Source organism: Euphorbia lathyris, chromosome 5 (assembly GCF_963576675.1).
Source record: "Euphorbia lathyris chromosome 5, ddEupLath1.1, whole genome shotgun sequence".
NCBI classification, from domain to species: Eukaryota; Viridiplantae; Streptophyta; class Magnoliopsida; order Malpighiales; family Euphorbiaceae; genus Euphorbia; species Euphorbia lathyris.
Window position 1 is genome coordinate 83,575,705 of NC_088914.1, and position 22,794 is coordinate 83,598,498.

Here is a 22,794-nt window from a genome sequence, read left to right on the forward strand (position 1 = left end):
TTATATTGTGATAATAAAGCAACTATCTATATTGCAAATAACTACATGTTTAATGAAAGAACAAAGCATACAGAAGTTGACTGTCATTTTACTCGAGAGAAGTTGGAGGATGGTACAATCACAACTCCACATGTCAGAACCAGAAGTCAATTAGCAGATGTGTTCACCAAGGCTTTACCAGGAACTCGAGTCAATTATATTTGTAGCAAGCTGGGCATGATAAATATCTACGCTCCAGCTTGAGGGGGAGTATTACAGTAATAATTAGATGTAGTTGGTAGTTGGCATTTAAGGAATTAGTTGGGAATAAAGTAGTTGAGAATTAAATGCTTGGTTTGTATATTGTAATAGACCATGAAGATACAAAGAAATCCATGGGATACCATGTAGAGTAAGATGCTACATTGATATATTAAACTTAAGATGAAGACATATATTTATACAAGGTTTTCCCTACAATAAAGAAAACATAGTGGCCCTACTAGCAGCCTATAGCTGTCACAGCAGCCTAAGCATGCTATACATTTATTACATTGACTTTCTGTAACACTCCCCCTCAAGCTGAAGCATGGATTTTAATCATGCTCAGCTTGCTACAAATACAGATAACATAGTCCTAAAAACAATACACTCAAGATACTTTAGAATATAAAATATAATCCGGGGCACGCGGCCTAGAAGAACAAATCAGCGGAAGAACATCAAGCTTTGTTCCGAAACAGAGAAGAAAAACTCAGTTGTAGCCACATGCAAGAGGCTGCCAGCAACATCAGTGCACAAAAGAAGATTCACCGGAAAACTAACGAGACAGACAAATCGGAAACAAAGAGTCGACGATGGCGGAAGAAGAACCGAGAAATTCTGCTCACAAGGTAGACAACAATGCTGAAAGAAACAACCCAGAAATGTAAACCCAGAAATTCTGCTCATAAAGCCGAAGACAAATTCTGGAATCTCAATCCAGAAACCCAAAACAGAGACCAAACAAGGCTCTAATCCCATGTAAGGAGGACTTTTCTTACAGCGACGACGATACAGGGTGGCCGGAATGTGAGGAAATGCCGATCAGAGGCGGAGAGGATGAACGAGAGGGGTGGTGAGATAAAATGACGTCCCAATAGTGAGTATTCAAGAGACCCAAGCTCTTGACAGAAATGGAAACCTGGAAAATACTACCCAGAAAATATTGAACCCTAGGAAATACTATCCAGAAAATATTGAACCTTGCAGAAACACAATTCACAACTCTGGAAATACTACCAGAAAAAAGAATTAAAAAACCTTAGACCTTAGGCTCTGATACCATGTAACAGACCATGCAATACACTAGAATATATGGGATACCATGTAGAGTAAGATGCTACATTTATATATTAAACTTAAGATGAAGACATATATTTATACAAGGTTTTCCCTACAATAAAGAAAACATAGTGGCCCTACTAGCAGCCTATATCTGTCACAGCAGCCTAAGCATGCTATACATTTAATACATTGACTTTCTGCAACATATATAAATACATGTAATACCTTTGAGTTAATATAAGATAATACACTTTCAAATAACCCTTGTGTGGTTACACAGATTAAATGATGTGCTGTTTTCTTTTTTTTAATCTGGGCAAGTTACCCAAACTTTTTGATGCCTTCCTTGGCTCTAAACAGTCTCATATGCACATCTTTTATTATTGTACAAAAGAAGGCTACTTTTTACTTGATGATTCCATATATACTTGTATTTTAGTCCATGATGCTCAATCTTCTCCTGTACTTGTTTGGAAAGTAAATGTATAATACTATACAAATTTTGATGGTGTTTGCTGCCTATGATGTTGCAGAATGAGGAAACTGAAATTGATGATCTACTGGACCTTGTCAAGGACATTGTTGCATTTCATATGCAGGTAAATTAAATTTAGGCATCAGCATGTCTCTACTTGTAATGAGAATCGGCACTTTGATTCTGATGTAAAGCAGAAATTCTTGTTTTTTCTGTGATAAAATCTCCAAATGCTATGCAGAATATACAACCATTTCAAGTCACTGTCAAAAAACATATTGGTTTGTGTATAATGGTTTGTGTTTTTGCAGCATAACGCTGAACCTGAAGCTGTTGACCTTTCATTGGAGGTAATATGCAGTAGTATTTACTTTATATTTTCATCTATTGAAGTTTTATTTGCTTTTATCTTTTTCTTCGCTCTTATTAAGCTTAGAGGTCTTTGACTCCAGGTGGATGAGCTTGAGCGTTTGACTGATTATGTTGACAAGACAAATTTTAGGAGGACCTGCCTATACCTCATGAGTGCTGCAAGGTAGCTGAAATTGGCTTACTGTTGGCGAACAGACTAAAAAACATTCATCTTTGTGCACTTAGAATGCTATAACTGGCATTTCTAAAGTGTTTTTCCCATTTTACCTGTTTATACTAATTAAAATGAAGTTGGCATGTATTTATTTCAATATTCGAAATATGCAGAAAGCTCAACTTTAAAGTGTATGGCTGTGGAATCAAGTAATATTCTTATAATCTAATTCACTTAATGGGCCTTTTGGTGCTTGATAAAAGGCACGTTTGATTGACTGCTTGAAAAAAGTAATGATGGATTATCTTTTTTTTTTTTTAAATTATGTTATTCTATCAAGGATTCAAGATCAATGTGCATTTGTTATCTGTATTACTGATATTGACATTTTATGTTGTGATTGAATGCAGATATCTTCCTGGCACAGCAGATGATACGCTAATGCTTGATATTGCGTACACGATATATCTGAAATATGAAGAATATTCAAATGCCCTTCAGATTGCACTGTTCCTTGAAAACATGCAGGTTGGATCATTGTTGGAAACTCTTAATTTTAGCATGTCAACTTCAAAGAGAGCCAGATACATCATTACTTGTTAAATTTGATCTGAATTTCGTTGGTTTTTAATGATATAGACTTCTGGCATTGTTCGACTTCTGAATGATTGATTCAAATAACACTAACCTTAAAAATGTAATTGTTTTTTTGCTTACTGTTTCTAACAATTCAAATTTATTTGTTGCCAGCATGTGAGGCAAGTTTTTACAGTTTGTGATGACTTGCTGCGAAAGAAGCAGTTCTGTTACATGGTTGCTCGACATGTAAGTTATGAATTTTTTAAAATGCATGTGTGAGTTTTATGGCAGCACATGTTATTAAGTTATCTTTTTCGCTGAAGACTTCCACTCATGCAGGGTATTAGGTTATCTTTTAAGCTTGAAGAGGATGAGGATGAGGATATCATCAACAACTCAAAGTTAAGTGAAGGTTATCTAACCCTTGCTCGGGATATTGAAGTCATGGAGCCCAAATCTCCTGAAGATATCTATAAGGTTTGAATATTAATGACGCAATTTATACTGGAAGCATATTTAATTGCGATCTCTTCAAGGTTCTTTATGCAACATCCGCTGATGTAGTTCAATGACACTTCTGTTAGCTTTGCCATTTTCATGAATTTCCTGCTTAATTTTGTGCAGGCACATCTTCTTGAAGGTCGGGCTAGTGCTGGTGCTAGTGTTGATTCTGCTAGACAAAATTTGGCTGCTACATTTGTCAATGCATTTGTAAATGCTGGATTTGGTCAGGTAGAATATTATCAACGTCGCAAGTGCCTTCACTAGTTTGTAGTTTATGTTGATATTGATTGTTGCATACATCACAGGATAAGTTGATGACCGTTCCATCAGACTCTTCTAGTGCTGGTTCTTCAGGAAATTGGGTTTCTAAGAACGAAGAACATGGAAAGGCCAGCGCTGCTGCAAGTCTGGTTTGTATTCATTTAACTTTTAAATCACTCATCTAAGGTGGTTCGCAGATTTCTCACATCTGTTATTCATGACAGGGTATGATCTTACTGTGGGATGTGGACTCTGGACTTGCTCAAATTGATAAATATTTAAATAGCAATGACAACCATGTTAAAGCTGGTGCCCTACTAGGAGTTGGAATTGTCAACTGTAGTATAAAAACTGATTATGATCGGGTGAGTTATTCTGCTTTCTGTGGAATGAGAATATAACATATAGCTACTTTAATGTATCTTTATAACATACATTTCTTTTTTCCAGGCACTTGCTCTTCTGGGTGATTACGTATATAATGAAGACTCATCCATCCGAATTGGGGCAATAATGGGTCTTGGAATTGCATATGCGGATTCTCAGGATGAGGAGGTATTTTTGCTTCTCCTTTTGTTAGACAGCTGAGCTGGTATCTAAAATTGGAAGTAAGTGTATTTTTTCCTGTGCTTTCGTCTGATGCCTGATTACCAAAATTCGTTAGTGTATAGCTGAAATGCCTTTCTTGTATATAGAAGAAAGGTGGGTGGTTTGTATTTTCTTAAATATGTTTTTTTCCCACGTGAAGTGAATTTGTTGACATGATGTACAGATATACAGCATGTTGTCTCCTATACTCGATGATGAAAAAGCCCCCCTTGATGTAATTGCATTCACAGCAATCTCTTTGGGCCTGATTTATGTGGGATCCTGCAACGAAGAAGTAACAGAGGATATTATATCTGCAATAATGAACCGAAGCCAGTCAGAATTGCAGGAGCCTCTTACTCGATTCTTGCCTCTTGGCTTGGGTCTTCTATACCTTGGGAAACAGGTATATTTGATCTGCTTGAATCTTAATGAATGTTTTGTTCACTCATTTATTTATTTATTTATTTTGCTTCACTTTTCTCTGTATCAAGAGATACCATGCTAATATGGAATCTGTTTTTTGTTTAACAGGAAACACCAGGAGTTTCAAAAGGATTCAATGAGAAAATAAGAAAGTATTGTGATATGACACTGCTGTCATGTGCCTATGCAGGGACTGGAATTGTTCTCGAGGTCTGCAATCAATGTCTATCAGTTTTAAACAAATGGTCACAAACTTTTTTTTTTTTGGTTGTCATTGTTCAAAGTTACTGATTCTAGTGTAATATAGGTTCAAAATCTTCTTGGTCATTGCGCTCAACATCTTCAGAAAGGTGAAACACATCAAGGACCAGCTGTGCTTGGAATTGCAATGGTGGCAATGGCTGAGGACTTGGGGGTTGAAATGGCAATTCGTTCATTGGGACATCTTTTACAGTATGGGGAACAGAATATCCGTCGTGCGGTTCCTTTAGCTCTTGGTCTCCTCTGCATATCGAATCCAAAGGTACAAATCTTATTGTAGCTATCCAACGTCTGCCCGTTCTACCTAATAAACAATTCAATGGGCAGTTGCAATTTAGTTATGTGCTGGATGAGCAAAGAAATTATATTATTTTAAAGCTTTGGCAATGAAATTAAGAACTCTGGTCTCTTATCTTCTTACTTCCTACTTTTGCTTTTAATCTCTAGTCCTATTTCCAAATTTAACCAGGTTTACTAAAGTGCATTCCAAATTGTGTCAGAGGATTGCAATATCATCCCATGACATTGCTTTAAGGATAAGTGATAGGGAATTTGTTGTTTGGTGATACATCATTAAATTGTTTGCTTACTGAACTCTCTCCATCTACCAGGTGAATGTTATGGACACGTTGAACAGACTTAGCCACGATAGAGATGCCGAAGTTGTAATGGTAAATGAGATTTGCTAGACTAATAACTTTATCATCCTAAAAAGTTGTAACTGTTGCTCTCTAAAGGTTGCCAAATTTGTGTGAATACTACAGGCTGCAATTATGTCCTTAGGTTTGATAGGTGCAGGAACCAATAATGCTCGAATCGCTCGAATGCTTCGGAACCTTTCAAGCTATTACTACAAATATCCCCGCCTTCTTTTCTGTGTAATGCTTCTCATATGTTTATTTCTTGTGTATTTGCAATCATGCTTTGAGGTTTTACTTGAGCTTGATTTGATATGTCCTTCTCAGGTGCGAATTGCTCAAGGTCTTCTATATTTGGGGAAAGGCTTGTTAACTCTTAATCCATATCATTCTGATCGTTTCTTGCTATCACCGTAAGTACTTTCTTCCAGTCTCTGCAATCGTAATTGTCAATCGAGTCGTGAATCGAACTCACCTTTTGGTAAGTCGTGACTCATGAATTGAATCGAATCTAATTGTAAGATTCGGTTCATATTCATATGCTATAAAAAAAAAATGTGTATCACAGTCTACCAATTTCATATTACATATGTAATTTTTTATGGAATATGTATCACCATCTGCGCCGAAACTCTCCAGATTCCATCATTGATATTTAATACGATAACACAATATTTCTATTCCTCCGGTATTTTCATCTGTGTCGAGATTCCAGATTTCGCCATCAATTGTGTCATAATGTCTTGAATTAGTATAATACACTACTACAGGAAGCAACCGGTCTAGCTGGGTTTCATATTCGGATTAGTATTGGCTTTGGGTTTTCTACTTGGAAGCGATATCGTGGAGAAATAGTGGGTTCCAAGTCGGTTTAGGTTAGATTGAATACTATAAATACTCTATTATATAAATCTAATTTGTAATCTGATTTCTGCCTCCATTAATAAAAGATATTCTCCTTCTACTCGTGGACTAGCCAACACAAGGTTGGTGAACCTCCTAAAATCTGTGTTTTGATTCTCGTTTTTTTATCTTTTGCTAAATCCGCATAACAAATTGTCTTGTGTTATCGTAGTAAATGTAATGGCGGAATTTTCACCTTTTCCAAGACTCGGTAGACTCGCCCGATACTCCTAGTAGAGATGGCTCGACACCCAGATGAGTCGACTTGTACGAGTTTGATAACAGCGTCTGAAATATTAACGTTCTTGTGGTCTATATCTTTTCTTCCCTTGTAGGACGGCTCTTGCTGGTCTGGTAATTATGCTTCATGCATGTCTTGATATGAAAGGTATCATCTTGGGGAAATATCATTTTGTTCTCTACTTCCTAGTCTTAGCAATGCAGGTATGTTCCAGACTGGAAACTCGGTTCTGTTTTATGTGCAACCTTGTTTTGTTTATAGATGCACTAATTTTCTCCTGTCTGTCGTTCTATTTTTTGGGGTTACAGCCAAGGATGTTGTTGACTGTGGATGAGAATCTTAAACCTTTACCGATACCAGTTCGTGTCGGAAAAGCTGTTGATGTAGTCGGTCAGGCAGGTCGACCCAAGACTATCACTGGTTTTCAGACCCACTTAACACCAGTAATTTTGGGTGCTGGTGAACGAGCCGAGCTGGCTACAGAGAAGTGCGAACTTCCCCCTTGAAGTGCTGTTAGGACCTTAGTTTTCTTTTTGTCTGTACACATTTAGACAGTCGTGTTTCTGGTGCAGGTACATTCCTCTTTCGCCCATTCTTGAAGGCTTTGTCATCTTGAGAGACAATCCAGATTACAGAGAAGATAATTAGTGTTTGAATGCGGCTCAAAAGTGGGACTTATCCGGTTTCTGATAGGTCATCAATGCCTAATATCACAGGAAATCAAAATTTTGTACAGGATTTTCAGCAAGGTTATACGCGGAAACAGGCTGTAAATAAAATGCAAGAGGTTGAAGACATGAAAGCTGATAAATTGTAGTTTTTGTAAATAAGATGTAAGAGGTTGAAGACATTAAATTTGATAAATCCTAGTTCTATAAATGAAATGTAAGAGGTCGAAGAAGATGATAAATTGTAGTTCTGTAATGAAATGTAAATATCAGATATGATGACTGTTACTTTTAGTTAACCATTGAGAAAACATGGGTGAAAACCGTTACGCTAAAAATTTAATTTCCATCTTTGCAGGCAGTACCAGAGGCTTGGGTACTCTTTTGGTTTGCTCAGGTTTGTATACAACCGACTGGGCGTGAAAAGAAAATGACATTAGGTTCTTATCAAAAAAAAAAAAAAAAAAGACATTAGGTTGACGGGTGACAGAAATACATTTCTCAATCCATTTCCATTTTTGGCAGGGATGGTTTTGGGGAATCCCGATTTAATGTTTCGGGGATTTTTTCGTACCCATCTCCTCCCCATATGGTTTCAATAAGGTTTCAGAGAATCCCTATGCCCAAAATAATATTTACATTAAATAAAAAAAATATCAATTTGATTACAAATTAATCCTATAAGTGCTTTTCAATTATATTAATGGTTTTTTTTTATAAACCAATTATATTAAATATTGAATCCGTTGAACATATAAAAAAAAAATGGCCTAATATACAAATAACCCCTGAACTTGTCCAAATGTTGCAACTGTCCCCTCAAACTTTCAATTGTAACAACTTACCCCTCAAACTTGTCCAATTATAACAACTTACCCCTTAAACTTGTCCAATTGTAAAACACAACCCCAAATTGCTGACATGGACTGCAATTGAAGAAACACGTGAAATACAAAATCTGCAACGCTTTTGGAGTATGATAATCAGATCTTTGGCGTGATATGAATACGAGAAATTTTTTTTACGGTTGCTTCAAATACGGGGTAAAAAAATTCTCAATTTGGGGTTATGTTGTACAATTGGACAAGTTTAAGGGGTAAGTTGTTACAATTGAAAGTTGAAGGGGTAGTTGCAACATTTGGACAAGTTCAGGGGGTTATTTGTATATTAACAAACCAAATGATGCAACTGAACTTTCTAAAGTACAACCAACAATAGAATATTAACAATAGAATATTGATCAATGGTACAGGTGGATGAATGCTGGTTCAATCCTGAACACTTTTATAGTTTTTTTAGAAACTGGAACCTAATTAGTATTTTTTTTTTTATGGGAATGAGAAAGTAAAAGAAAACAAAGAGCCAGAAAGCCTAGCCAGAGATTAGCATAGGGAAGCTAACCCCCACCACATATTCTCTAAGAAAAGAATTAAGATAAACAGGAGGATAAGAAAGGGTAGTGACGTCCATCATGCAATTATGCCCAGCAGTCGCCAAACGATCTGCAACCCTGTTCTGCTCTCTGAAGATATGACTGAAGATAATAAAATCAAAGGAAGAGCAAAGCCTACTCATTCCTTTGATAAGGTTATGGCTATTTAGACAAATAGCATTTTTTCTAGAAATCATTTCAATAGCCTCAAGGTTATCAAATTCAACAATCAGATTTTTCAAACCCAGACTCAAGGCGAGTTTAAGGCCAGAAAAGATCCCCCAAAGTTCCGCCAAAAAGGATGAATCTAAACCAATATTCTGAGTAAACCCAGATATCCAGGCACCCCCATCATCCCTCAAAACACCTCCTGCAGCAATCTTACCATCCTTCAGACAAGATCCATCTGTATTCAATTTCATCACTCCTTCCCTAGGCCTGCACCAACCAAGGAGATGAACAACCTTTTTCTGGGTAGACCTTGCAAGAGAATCTCCTTTGAAGCTATCAGTAATATTGACCATTTTTTCCGAGAAGAACTCAATTAAGTTAGGAATAGAAATAATTTTCTTCTCAAAGATCTCTTCATTCCTCCATTTCCAAATCTGGTAACAAACAATAGCAAAGAAAATATCACCATGCTCAAGGATACCCAACAACTTCCCACTAACTCCATCAATAAACCAATCCTAATCGGAGCGAGCTAAGAAAGTGGGAAGCAGGTTGTGAGGGAGAACTTTCCTCCACACCTCTTTACTCCTAGCACAGTCCCTAAGAGCATGGCAAATAGTTTCCTCATGCCCTCTGCATCTGCTGCAAGCACCTGAGTCCACCAGATGCCGTCTATTTCTATCTGAGTTAGTGAGCAGCCTGTTTTTAACAGCAAGCCACAGGAAGCTCCTCATACGGTAAGGAATTTTTAAAGCCCAAATGATTTTCCATACTTCAGAATGAGGACCCGACCCATTAAGGTTGAAAGCCTCAAAGGCAGACTTGCAGGAATACGCCCCATTGTTAGACAAAGCCCAGCAATGACTATCCCTATCTTCCTCCTTATTACTTATCTTAACCCCTCTAATTCTTAGGAGAGTATCCAGGTTCAAAAATGATTCAAATTTGGCCCAAATCCAATCCCCTTCAGAATCGACCACATCAGAGATCTTCTAATTTCGAGTATTACTAGGCGGAGGGGATCTACACACCTCTAATAAGGATTTGCCTCAAATCCAGATATCATTCCAGAAGCTGATGGACTTCCCATTCCCTACCTCCCAACCTATCCCAGAGCAAAACTCTGAAAACACATAACTGAGGCTTTTCCAAAGAAAAGAACAATTGACCACTCTCTCATTGGGACCCCCAAAAATCTTGTCTTTTCTATATTTGCCACAAAGGAGACAAACCCAAAGAGAATAGGGGGATTGCCACATTCTCCACAGAAGCTTCATTAATAAAACTTTGTTATTGTCCTTGGCTTGTCTAATCCCAAGGCCTCCCATGATTTTAGGCTGGCAAACCTCCTTCCAAGGAACAAGGTGGATCTTTTTTCCCTTTGCCGAGTTCCCCCAAAGGAAACGCCGATTGATCTTATTAAGATCATTGAGGACCGGCTCCGGCAATCTATAAGCTTGCATAATATGATTGGGAGCCGCACTATTGACAGATTGAATCAAAGTAAGACGGCCAGCAAGATACAGAGTATTAGCTTTCCAAATGGCACAATTCCCACTAGATTTGTCAATAATATCTTTAAAGGAAGCTTTAGAAACTCTGTCACTATGAAGAGGGACCCCCAGATACTTACCCAAAGAGTTAGTCAAAGGGATACCAGAAATATCACTCAGCCTTTTGCAGACACTCTTACTCATGTTATTAGAACACAACATCCTGGATTTTTGAATATTGATCTTTTGACCAGAAGCATCGCAGAAACAGTTAAGGATGTCCATAACCACACCAATCTGCTCCTCGTTCCCTTCCACGAAGATCATCGAAAAACAAATGGGTAATTGAAGGGCAGAATCTATTGATGGAAACATGGTGGAAATTACCATTACCCACAGCCTCTTGGATCAGATGGGACAATCTTTCCATAGCTATAACAAATAAGAAAGGGCTCATAGGGTCCCCTTGACGGATACCCCGAGAGGGACTAAACTCCTCAGACATATCACCGTTGATCAGAACCTAAAAGACAGGAGAGGAAATGCAGATCTCGATCAAATTCCTACAGTTATCCGGAATACCAGCTTTCTTCAGACTATCCAGAAGAAAAATCCAGTTTAAACGGTCATAAGCTTTCTCCAGATCCAGCTTAAGAGCCACAATACCTTTCCTACCTTTCTTGATTTTCATGGAGTGAACCATCTCATGGGCAATAACTACATTATCCATCATTTGTCTACCAGGAACAAAACTCCCTTGATTTTGGCTGATAATATCAGGAAGAATACCCCGGATCCTATTAGCCACAATTTTTGTAATAGCTTTGTACAACACATTGCATAGACTAATAGGCCTCATCTGTAAGAAGGAAGAAGGTTTTTCAACTTTCGGAATCAAGACTAGAAGATTTTTATTCACAAGCTTAATATCTTCAGTACCACTGAAAACTCCTTTAATAAAACTATAAATATCTTCCTTCACGGTATCCCAATGTTTGTGGTAAAAACAGGCAGGAATACCATCAATCCCATGAGCTTTGTGATGGAGCGCGTGATCTAGGTAGAGTTTTCTAATGACTAAATGTGTATTGCGGTGAATGTCTATGAATATGGATGTGATCTTTTAAATGTTCTAACTCCACTAGACACTACGACTACTTAGGGGCAAGTGTACCCCATCGTATCAAGTAATAATCCGGTTAAGATCGGGTATCGAATCCATGGGATTTATAATTACAAGTATTAGACGACTCGGTTTCGTATGTTATTTAAGCGGTGATTACTTTGGGGTGAAGTAAGACGCAACTACACACTATTCCTAACTATTGGCGACACAGATTTATGTAGCTAAAACCTTATGAAGTATGATGAATAACGATAAGTTATAACCACGATAAATAACGACTCTAAATGTATACGGATAATAATTTACTCTTGTAAAGATGACTAAGTGTAGTAGGACCGACCCGTGAAGCACTTAGACTACGTGATTCCTAGTCAAGGCGTGTCTAATGCGGGGGAATTAGAAAATAGGGCCCGTAAATTCTGTGGCTTGTCAATTCCTACGGCTTCCGGTTTGTCACTTCCAGTAAGGCAACACCTATATAACTCCCTAAGGATAACCCGAATGGCGGCGGAAATCGCGTTCTCCTACACAATAATCAATTACGAATATCAAAACAAGTAATAAACATTAACACGTAAAGGGAAATAGAGATTATGAATCATAAATTATAAATATGGAAAGTGAATAGATGAAATACAACCAAGCCTAGTACATAGGAAGAGTACAAGCTAATTAGCAGGTAAAAAGGGAGAATCCGCCCTTGGAACTAGCTAACCGGACTCAAAGCCGTCTCCTAGGTCGTGGAAGTGGAACTCTCGAGCTTGGTGACGAGTGGTGGAACGGAACTTCGATGGAACACCGGAACAACCGAACAAGCTCTCGAAGGGGAGAGTTTAACTACAAAATCTGAATCTAAATAATCAAAAGAGTATAGTTTTGCTCTCTAGTGTGTAATTGGTTTCAAATGAAGTTCAAGAGCTTCCTATTTATAAACATCAAGTAAGGGTAATGTTGTAACTTCACAAAGCACAAGTATGGAGCAACATTATTTGGTGCAGAAATCCCATGATACGCCCCGCGTAAGGTGGTCTACTCCCCGCGTAAGTGCCCATTTCGTCAAAAATCTCCTGCATGTGGACCAATTCCATGTCTTGTTGTCTCAAGCACGCCCTGCGTAGCTGAAGTACGCCCCGCATGTTTGAGTCTCTGAAGTTTTATTGCTTGAATTGGAGCTTTTACGCCGTGCGTAGCTGAAGCACGCCCCGTGTAAATGAGTCTCTGAGCTTTTATCATTGAGGAATTGCCTGGTACGCCTCGCGTACGAAGAGTTGACTCAAGGAGACAGTGCAGTCTGACTTTCAGGATTAGGCCAATTATTTCTGACATGTGTCATACGCCCCGCGTAGGGTGGCATACGCCCCGCGTATGCTGAGTCAATTCCACATGGCGTCTGCGGATAAGGCAATTATTGCTGACACCATGTTTCACGCCCCGCGTAAAGGATGATATGCCCCGCGTATTTGAGTAGATTTTTGCTCCTTGCTTGTACCTGAAATACAAATCTTGCGAGCCGAGTTAGCTTGACGTTTTTATTTCCTAAACTAATCAAAAACACGGAAAATTAACTGAAAGTACAGAATTTATTTTTATTTCTTTATTTTATCAAAACACTTTATTTTTGTAATTAAACTTATTTATTTTATCCAAAATCAACCCGTAAATCACGCTAAAAGATAGGGGTAAAATACCCCTATCACTTTGGTGGCACCAATACTAGAGAAGGCCAAATCAATCTCTTTCTGGTCAATAGGATGGAATGCTTCCCGAATTGTTCCCTCATCCAAACTAGGAAAGGAAGTCCCAGAACGAGCTTTATCCAGATCCACACTCTCCTCCTGGAATAAGTCTTTATAAAAATTAAGGGTCAAGCGACGAATATCCTCATCCTCATAGACCCAGTCACCATTTGAATTTTTGATAGCATCAATCTGATTCCTCTGCCTTCTAATAACTGTAGAAAGGTGGAAAAATCTAGTATTGTGATCTCCATCTTTGATCCAAGTCTTCCTTGATTTCTGAAACCAAAGAAGATCTTCCTGCCTTAGCATGGCTTCTAATTCGTTCTGAAGAGATCTAAGAAGGCAATTCAAACCATGATCAAATCTAGCCTCCAAATTTCGTTGAATGCCTTCAATTATTCTCAAAAGCTTATTCTTTCTGCTGATAATATGGCAAAAGACATTTCTATTCCAACCCACCATATTCCTTCTAAACCCCTCAGCAGCAAGGAGAACATTGGAGTGGGGCTGCCAATTCTCCTGAATAAAGTTCTTAAACTCAGGATGAGATTCCCATGCCACCTGGTACCTGAAAGGTCTATCCCCTTTAGGTCGATGGCTTCTAATCAAATTAACAAGAATAGGACAGTGATCAGAATGACAGAAAGGAAGATTTAACACTTTAACTTCAGGGAAACTACATATAGCCGCCATATTCGCATAAACTTTATCCAACCGAACAAAAACATTATTGCGTTTCCAAGTAAACTTATGGCCAGCAGCTCCCAGATCAGAAAGCCCACATAAATCCATATTCTGCTTATGGTTAAGACATCTATTAACATAGTGGTTCCCACACCCTCTTTGATCGCTCATCAGTCCAATGTCATTAAAATCCCCTGCCACAAACCACACATCCAAAATACTAGTGCTCATAGTATACATCACCTCCCACAACCTTTTACGATTGGCCAAGATAGGATCAGCATAAACAAGGGTGATAAATAAGAGTTTGTTTCCAGGATAGTTGACCTTACAGTGAATAAATTGTTTATCCATACTGATAATATCAAACAGAACTCGATCCGGCTTCCAGAAAAGCCAGATCCCCCCAGCCCTGCCAGTAGCCTCCGATCTGATACAATTCCAGTTTCTAAACTTTCTAACCACCTCATCTGCTTTGCTACCACTGATCTTGGTTTCCAGCAAAGCAAAACAAGAAGGATTAAATTGTTTAATTAAATCTTTAACATGGATACGGGTAGCCTTACTAGCCGCACCTCTAACATTCCAAACAAAAAAATCCATCAAAAAGGCAGACTACTGACCAAAGGCCCACAACCTAAACAATGTATTTACTTGGGGCTTGATGCTCGTAAAATATATAGCAGTTAATAGGACAAGTGTATCCTATCGCAACAAGTAATACAGTGCTAAGCACAGGATCGAACCACAAGGACTATTTGTCACAACTAGTCGGCCCAAGGTAGGAACACAATTGTTCGGAAGGTTAAATATGTGGTGGAGTGATTAAAGAGACAAATTTTCTAAAATAAAAGATAAAAACGTTTGACAGGGAAGAATTCGAATTAATTGATGACACAATCTAAGATGGGGATTCCCTTAATTGGATCCCATGTATGATTCACTGGGATTTAGTTTCATATCATAATGATAATTGACGGTAACCACCTAATTAACCACGTGGAGATTGTCAATCTCCTGTAGTCTATTCACATACATTTGGTTTACGGCTTGATTAGGCATATAACCTAGGGCATGCAAAGCGTTAGGGTCTGTGGTGATTAAGGCTAAAGCCGTAGCCCAGCCACTAGCCCGCACTCCTAGTGGTCTCTAGCGAGGTCAGATTATGCTAATTCGAATTAGGTAGTTCCTTGGTCAAGTATCTACCTATCTGAAATCCTAAATTTGTCAGACTCAAGGCATTAGGTTCTGCTATGTCAGGCTAGTTGATCATCATCGAATCTCATTCTAGCAAACATCCTATCTCTGACAAATCTAGACATTAAGCTCACATAATCTAATTAATTGGAAACAATCCAGTAAACTAAATCCCTAATCATACATGGTTACGCAATCAATTCATCCCCATCCTAGATTGGATAGGGATTAGTTCATAATTGAACTGATCAAATCATTAAAGCACATATTATCAACAGGAATCATCATTAATTAAATAAATAAAAAGTAAGAGACAGATTGAGGAATTTAGAGATCTAAAACCCGGCTTTGTCTGATTCTGATTACAAAAAGGATAGAGCTTTCCTTCCCAGTCTTCAAATAAATTAAAAAGCAATTACAATAGAAAGATCGAGAGGAAGAGAAGCCAAAAAAAAGAAAAAAAAAGGTCTTTCACAAAAGAGGCATAATGTTCTATTTATAATGCTAGGTGTGTTAGGGGGTATTTTGGACATTTTCCTGGCCAAAATTCGCGCCCTGGAGGTGATAAGACGCTGGGAAATTGCTTCCCAGCGTCTCATCTCGTCGAGACAGGATGTGTCTCATCGAGATAGGATGTGTCTCGTCGAAACAAATGGGTGTCTCGACGAGACACTGGGTGTCTCGTCGAGACACCACGTGATGGTTCCCTTTGGGAACCATCGGCTCGCCTCGTCTCGGCGAGACAGGATGTGTCTCGACGAGACGAGGGCCTGTCTCGGTGAGACAGGCACTGTCTCGGCGAGACAGGTGCTGAGAAAAGGCAGTTCTCTCCGGAAGTTATCTATTTTGGTCCTTGTGCTTCCGGCATTTGCTCTAGTGGTCCCTGAACTGTCCGGAAATGCTCAAACCGTCCTAAAAACACCTGAAAATACAGAAAATGCCATAAATAACGGAAATTACTAATTCTAACTAAAAGACAACAAAACGATAATAAAACTGAAAGGAAATAAAGCAAAATGAAGCTAAAAGGGGCCTAAAAACCCTATACAAATGGGAGCTATCAACCCCCCCACACTTGAATCTTGCTTGTCCGCAAGCAAGAAAGAATCAAAGGCAACGAAAACTCAACAAATAGCTCCCGTACACAGACAAAGATCCACTGCACTTTTATCATCTATACGGTCTCAGACTACTCAAGTTACAATTAAAAACAAAGTGAACCTCAGATAAATCTCCAAAACTGATTAATTAGTTTTATCAACCAACACTTTGCGAAAATGAAAAGGCGAGGACTACGGTTGCTAGCTCACAGGTGGTCGCTCCTGCACTCAAGTGTTTGGGTGAAATATGAATTTGGCAAACGCTCTACAGTCTATTGCACAAAATGGTCACGTTGGAATTGCATCATCTATCCAGTCGAAATTACGCATCACAATCAAACAAGATTATAGGTCTTCAAAGGGTTGTAACATAGGCTAAGGTTTGGGGGTAGGAAAAAGGGAATTTAGGCAAAAAGTTAATGACTCAACTAGCTGGAATATTTTTTTGCAAAAATTGGCACTTTTCCCGCTATATGCGAGGTAGGAGCTCAAGGTTGATTTATTTCAGTTTGGGAAGTAATTAAAGAATACCTTTTATAATTTCCTCTATAATTTATTCGGTTCAATTTTGAACCATATATATTTCTTTTCTTTTCTTTTCTTTTGAGATAGAGGGGACAAAGGGTCAATTTGAATTGGTTACTTCTTCTATTTAGAATTACAACCTTTCAATGGTAGCTAATGGAAATTTGAAGGATGTGTGCCTAAGGATTTTCTAACCGAAATTGAGTCAATTAACTTGGGTGAGAAAGGGTATTTAGGAAGGCTAAGGGCTTGTAGCAAGGTTGATCAAAGAAAAGGGGTAAATGAGGCTCAAAGGGGTTCATCTAGTGGAATTGGTAAGGGATTTTATCTAATCAAAGAATAGGCTAAGTTTACAAAGGGCTAAACCTAGATTGCCTAATCATTTCAAGTTCAATTATAACACAATATTCAACCAGTATTGGATGCAATTCCTATGAGCATAATGACAATAACTGTAATCCCACACCTAAGAGATTGATTGTTCCTAAAAATGAGTCTAAAATATCGACCTTTAGGCTCTAGCTCACAATTTAGGGGTTATTTCCAACAATCCTAGCCTCACCTAACGAAACGTTCCATGTCAATCTTAGTTAAATAACACTTTTTGGAGACTCAAATGTTGTTCACAAGTTTTTGCATGCATCGATTTCGACTGAGCTTTCAGACTTTCAAAGCACAATTTCAACTGTAATGTCAGATTGCTAGATGCATCAAAAATCAACTGCCTAAGATTCTTTTTATTTCTAACTACTGAAAGCGAAATATTGAAAGCAAAAGCTAAACATGCCACAGAACACAAATACAAATAGTGGCATAAAACATGCAATTGGTACATGTACAAAATGTCCTATCCTATTGCCTCCTCCCCCACACTAAATCATGCATTTAATTCCAAAAGATGCATATTTATGAAATTGAACAGTAAGTGAAAGAAAAGAGATAGGATAGGAAAAACTCCCTCAGTGGGCCTCTATGTAACGCAGTGTTTCCACTACGCCCAAGTTATCTTCATAAATTTTTAGACGCTGCCTGTTGACCTTGAAAGGGGCATTGTGGCCGTCTGAGATCTCGACTGCTCCGGAGGAGAATAACTGGGTGACCTCAAACGGTCCATACCACCTCGACTTCAGCTTACCAGGGAATAATCGCTGCCTGGAGTTGTACAGTAAAACCTTATCCCCTACCTCAAAGTGGCGTTTGATTAGTCTCTTGTCATGCCATCTTTTCATCCTCTCCTTGTAGATCCGTGAATTCTCATAGGCACTGAGCCTGAACTCTTCCAGGGCATCAAGCTGCAATAACCGTTTCTCACCTGCAACTCGTGTATCAAAGTTTAGAAAACGGGTAGCCCAGTAAGCTTTATGTTCGAGTTCTACAGGGAGATGACATGCCTTACCGTAAACTAGCCTGAATGGGGACATGCCAATTGGTGTTTTGAACACCGTCCTATATGCCCACAAGGCATCATCTAATTTGAGTGACCAATTATGCCTAGAGGAATTTATTGTTTTTTCAAGAATGGTTTTGATCTCTCTATTTGACACTTCAACTTGACCACTGGTCTGGGGATGATACGGGGTAGCCACTTTATGAGTGACCCCATATTTATGCAGGACCTGTTTAAAAGCTTGGTTACAAAAATGAGACCCGCCATCGCTAATAATGGTGCGGGGGGTGCCAAACCGTGTGAAGATATTCTTTTGCAAGAATCGGATGACAGACCGCGCATCATTACTAGGCAGGGCTACAGCCTCCACCCATTTAGAAACGTAGTCCACGGCTACAAGGATGTACTCGTTATTGAACGACTTCGGGAAAGGTCCCATAAAGTCTATCCCCCAAACATCAAAGATTTCACAGACTAGAATTGGTTTCATAGGCATGGCATGTCTCTGTGAAATGTTACCAGTTCGTTGACACTTATCACAGTTTTTAACAAAATTAAAAGCATCATGGAAGATTGTGGGCCAATAGAACCCACTCTGGAGTACCTTAGCTGCAGTTCTATCCGCGCCATGGTGGCCACCTACCTCTTTAGTATGACAGAATGCAAGGACGGAAGCTACCTCCTCCTCAGGAATGCACCGACGGATGATGTTGTCGCCACAAACCTTGAATAGGTAGGGATCATCCCAGAGGTACTGCTTCACGTCATGCAGGAACTTCCTCCTCTGTTGGTAAGAAAGGTCTGGAGGGATCAGCTTTCCTACAAGGAAATTAGCAAAATCGGCAAACCAAGGGACATGTCTAATTGACAGTAAGTGCTCGTCGGGAAATGTCTCCTGGATGTCTGCATCGGTGTCTGTATCCACCTCCTCTTGTTCCAATCTAGAAAGATGATCAGCAACCACATTTTCAACTCCCTTCTTATCTCGTATCTCCAGATCAAACTCCTGCAGTAATAGAATCCACCTAAGGAGTCTAGGTTTGGCATCCTGTTTTGAAAACAAATACCTCAATGCAGCATGGTCAGTGTAAACAATAACTTTTGAAAGCACCAAATATGAACGAAACTTGTCAAGTGCAAAAATCACAGCTAATAACTCTTTTTCTGTGGTGGTATAATTTAATTGAGCGTCATTCAGAGTTTTACTAGCATATGAAATCGGTCGGCAAATTTTATCCACTTTCTGACCTAAGCATGCACCTACAGCTGTGTCACTGGCATCACACATTAGCTCGAATGGTAAATCCCAGTTGGGACTAACCATTATGGGAGCTTTAATCAATTTGTCTTTTAAAGTGTTAAAAGATTCAAGACATTCAGGTGTGAAAACAAAATTGGCATCCTTCAGCAACAATTGGGTCATAGGCCTGGCAATTTTAGAAAAATCCTTAATAAAGCGCCTATAAAAACCAACGTGGCCTAAAAAACTCCTAACTGCTTTGACATTGGAAGGGGGAGGTAGTTTTTCAATGACCTCAACTTTAGCAGGTGTAGACACCGAGTCGGAGGACCTGTGACGAAAACCTGAAAACAAGACGGTTAAAGCGATTGATTCCGGAAGTTTCGAAAAAATAAAATAAATAGTTACAGTGGGTCGCTGCTGTGATGTGCGTAGTGCGAGTGCTTAGCGGCGGCCGACGCGTGTTCGACGACAGTCGGACACCCGCTCGACGATGCAAAGCGCGCGCTCGACGCTCGGCGGTCACAACGCGTGGACGCCCGACGGTGCAGAACGCGAGCCCGACGGTCACGACACGTGGACGCCCGACGGCGCGGAACATGAGCTCGACGGCTGCGGGACATGCACGTCCGACGGTGCGAGACGCGCCCCGGCGGCCCTTGGGCGAGCGCCCAACCGCGTCGGGCGGACGCCCAACGACGGTTGGGCGCACGCGCCCAACCTCGCGTTGGGCGCTCGCCCAACGCTGTTGGGCGACCGCCCAACAATCGTTGGGCGATCGCCCAACAATCGTTGGGCGGCCGCCCAACAATGTTGGGCGGTAGCCCAACGCGAGGTTGGGCGGCCGCCCAACATGCTTTGGGCGGCCGCCCAACCCTTTGGGCGACGTCCGATTTTACTCGGGCGTCGCCCATTGGTCCGGGGACCCGTTTGCCTATAAAAGGCACGGATCCCCATGCATTTTGGGAGAGGAAGAATTTTTGGAGCTTTCTCACTCTAAACATTTTTAGAGAGAGAAAGTCAATTTTTTGGATAAAATATTTTTTTCCCAAAAAAATCCAAATTTTCCAAAGTTAAATTTTTACTAAAAAAACCGGAAAATCACGACTCGTGGAATCAATCGGCTTCGACTGTCAGATACCGAATTTCAGGTATTATCCGAGGACTAGACTCTTTTATTTTATTTAATTCATTCCTTTCCTTTATTTATTTTTTACGTTATAGTTCTTTATTTATTTATTCTTTTATTTTATCACGTTTTATTTAATTTGGCATATTTATTTAATTTTCATCTCGTGTTGAATAAAATTCGGTTTTGCCTTAAAATAGAAAACCTCGTTTTGATATCCCAATACGAACCGTGATCCGATAAAAAGGTAGTTCGGGTATTGAAAACGTTGTAATTATAAGTTTTAATTCAAAGAACTTCCAAATAACGTTTTAAAATAAAAACGTCGTTTTAGAAATTTCCGTTATTGACTATGATCCATTTTTGGTAGTTCGGAAATCCAAAACGATTGAATTAGATTTAATTTAAAGCTTTTGAATAAATCTGGAAATAATTGGAGTGCTGCTGTAATTTACCGTTTCTGTCACTAATTTCTGTTTACCGATGGATTTTCCGTCGGTAAATCTGCCAGAATGTAAAAAATGCCATTTTAGTCCATTTTTCTTAACTTTCAAGCTTTTAATCCTTTATACATATATGTATAGTTATGTAATATATGTTTTCAAATTATTTTAGACATTTAGTATGTATAATTATTTAGGATATTTTTTATATCACTTTTCATTCTATTTTTAATTATAAGTATATGTATATATATATTTTCTCTTTTTCATTCATTTGAGTTATATTAGATTTTATTTTAAATGTTATTTACTTGGGCATTTTGGGGGATAATTAGTAGATATTGGGTGAATATATATTATTTTTTACATTTAAAACTATATTAGTTATGTATATATATAGTTTTGGGATATTTTGGGCTATATCAATTATTATTAAGAAAAACTATTTTGGGGATAAATGTTATTTTCTTATTTAAGAGTTTTAGTTACTATTTTCAAATGTTTAAAGTATAAATGTGTTATGTTTAGTATTTTCATATATGTATAATATAATCTTTTTCCATTAACTTTTATTTTCATATTCTCTTTTTGATTTGAATGTATATATATATGCTTAAATTATTTTCTTTATTCTTTTGGACCATTTATGGGTCCATGTTTCAAATGGGCTTTATTTGGGAGTGAATCTTGGTTTAAATGGGTTTATTATTGTAATTATAATAGGTAAAGAGTCCATTAAATAAAAGGAGAAAATAAATCACAAAAAGAGAGTTTTCAATTTAATTATTTAAACTAATGAATTTTTAGAGGTTCCTAATGTAAATAAATATAGTTGTTTTGTTAATATTGCAAATCGTTTTCAAAACACCACGTTTTAAAACCTTAATCCGTTCCAAAGGCGGATTAAGTGAACCTTGTAATTAAAATCATTTTCATTATGAATAATCGAATATTTTGAACCATTTTCTCAAAAGGATTTGTACAAAATAAAATGGACTTGTATGTTTAACCACGTTTTCTTACTAAAGGTTTTTATCTCAAACGTTTTCAAACACTTGAGTCGTTCCAACGGCGATTCGAGTAAACTTCACCAATCGGGGTTTTTAAACCCACCTAAATCATTCCAACGGCGATTAAGGTGCGAACCACGTAAATAAACTCGTTTTGGGGGGAAATAAGTTAGCATAGAATAAACACACAGCATGACATTTAAATAAAGTTGTAAATAAATCACTTCTTTCTTCTCCCTTCTCTGTGTATGTATAATATAAATGGGTGATTCTTTACTAATGTGGCTTTTCAATAATATATGCTCAAAACGGTTTCCAAAAAGAGAAAGAAAAGGTTTCAAATGAATTTTAAACTTAAAGAAGTATACGATTAGTCCGTTATCGCCTAACATGCTGAGTAGGAGGCCGGTGGTTCATAGCCGGGCGATGTCGGGGTGCCTAGTAGCATTTCTCCGGAAAGGAGCTAGCCTTCTCGGCTCGTACCTAAGTTTCCCGAACCCACACCGGTCTCCCGCAAGGGATCGGTGTTCATTTTCCCATTCGTGGGTGGCGACTCTTCCATATCTCCGAGCTCCGGTCCTGCCGAGCAGCTTGATTCCACGATTGATTGCTTTCGGCGCCAATCACCGCTTACGTCGCCATGAGGTGTCCACCCCCCGGTCCGCCCGGGAGATTAGGCCGCGGCACCTCATCTAACAGCAGGGTCTACCTCAATCCCTTTTCGTGATACCTTATGCCCTAAA

At 38.7% G+C, this 22,794-nt stretch overlaps 1 protein-coding gene across 1 annotated transcript; it reads left to right on the forward strand.

Moving 5' to 3' along the window:
- The first annotated feature begins 2,089 nt into the window (after positions 1 to 2,089).
- LOC136230538 (26S proteasome non-ATPase regulatory subunit 2 homolog A-like) lies at positions 2,090 to 7,636 on the forward strand. The gene is made up of 17 exons (XM_066019619.1): positions 2,090 to 2,130; positions 2,233 to 2,834; positions 3,057 to 3,131; positions 3,225 to 3,362; positions 3,510 to 3,617; positions 3,695 to 3,799; positions 3,875 to 4,015; positions 4,101 to 4,205; positions 4,423 to 4,644; positions 4,773 to 4,874; positions 4,972 to 5,187; positions 5,537 to 5,596; positions 5,690 to 5,803; positions 5,891 to 5,976; positions 6,802 to 6,910; positions 7,016 to 7,194; positions 7,280 to 7,636. The coding sequence occupies exons 2-17, from the start codon at positions 2,631 to 2,633 to the stop codon at positions 7,353 to 7,355; spliced, it is 2,040 nt and encodes a 679-aa protein (XP_065875691.1). The 5' UTR covers positions 2,090 to 2,130; positions 2,233 to 2,630; the 3' UTR covers positions 7,356 to 7,636.
- Positions 7,637 to 22,794: the final 15,158 nt, after the last annotated feature.

Excerpts from the sequence above, each read along its gene's own strand:
- LOC136230538 (XM_066019619.1), top strand. The coding sequence starts at position 2,631 with ATGTTATTCTATCAAGGATTCAAGATCAATGTGCATTTGTTATCTGTA. Across the intron at positions 3,132-3,224 it reads GTTACATGGTTGCTCGACAT|GGTATTAGGTTATCTTTTAA; the intron begins GTAAGTTATGAA and ends CCACTCATGCAG. Across the intron at positions 5,804-5,890 it reads ATCCCCGCCTTCTTTTCTGT|GTGCGAATTGCTCAAGGTCT; the intron begins GTAATGCTTCTC and ends TGTCCTTCTCAG.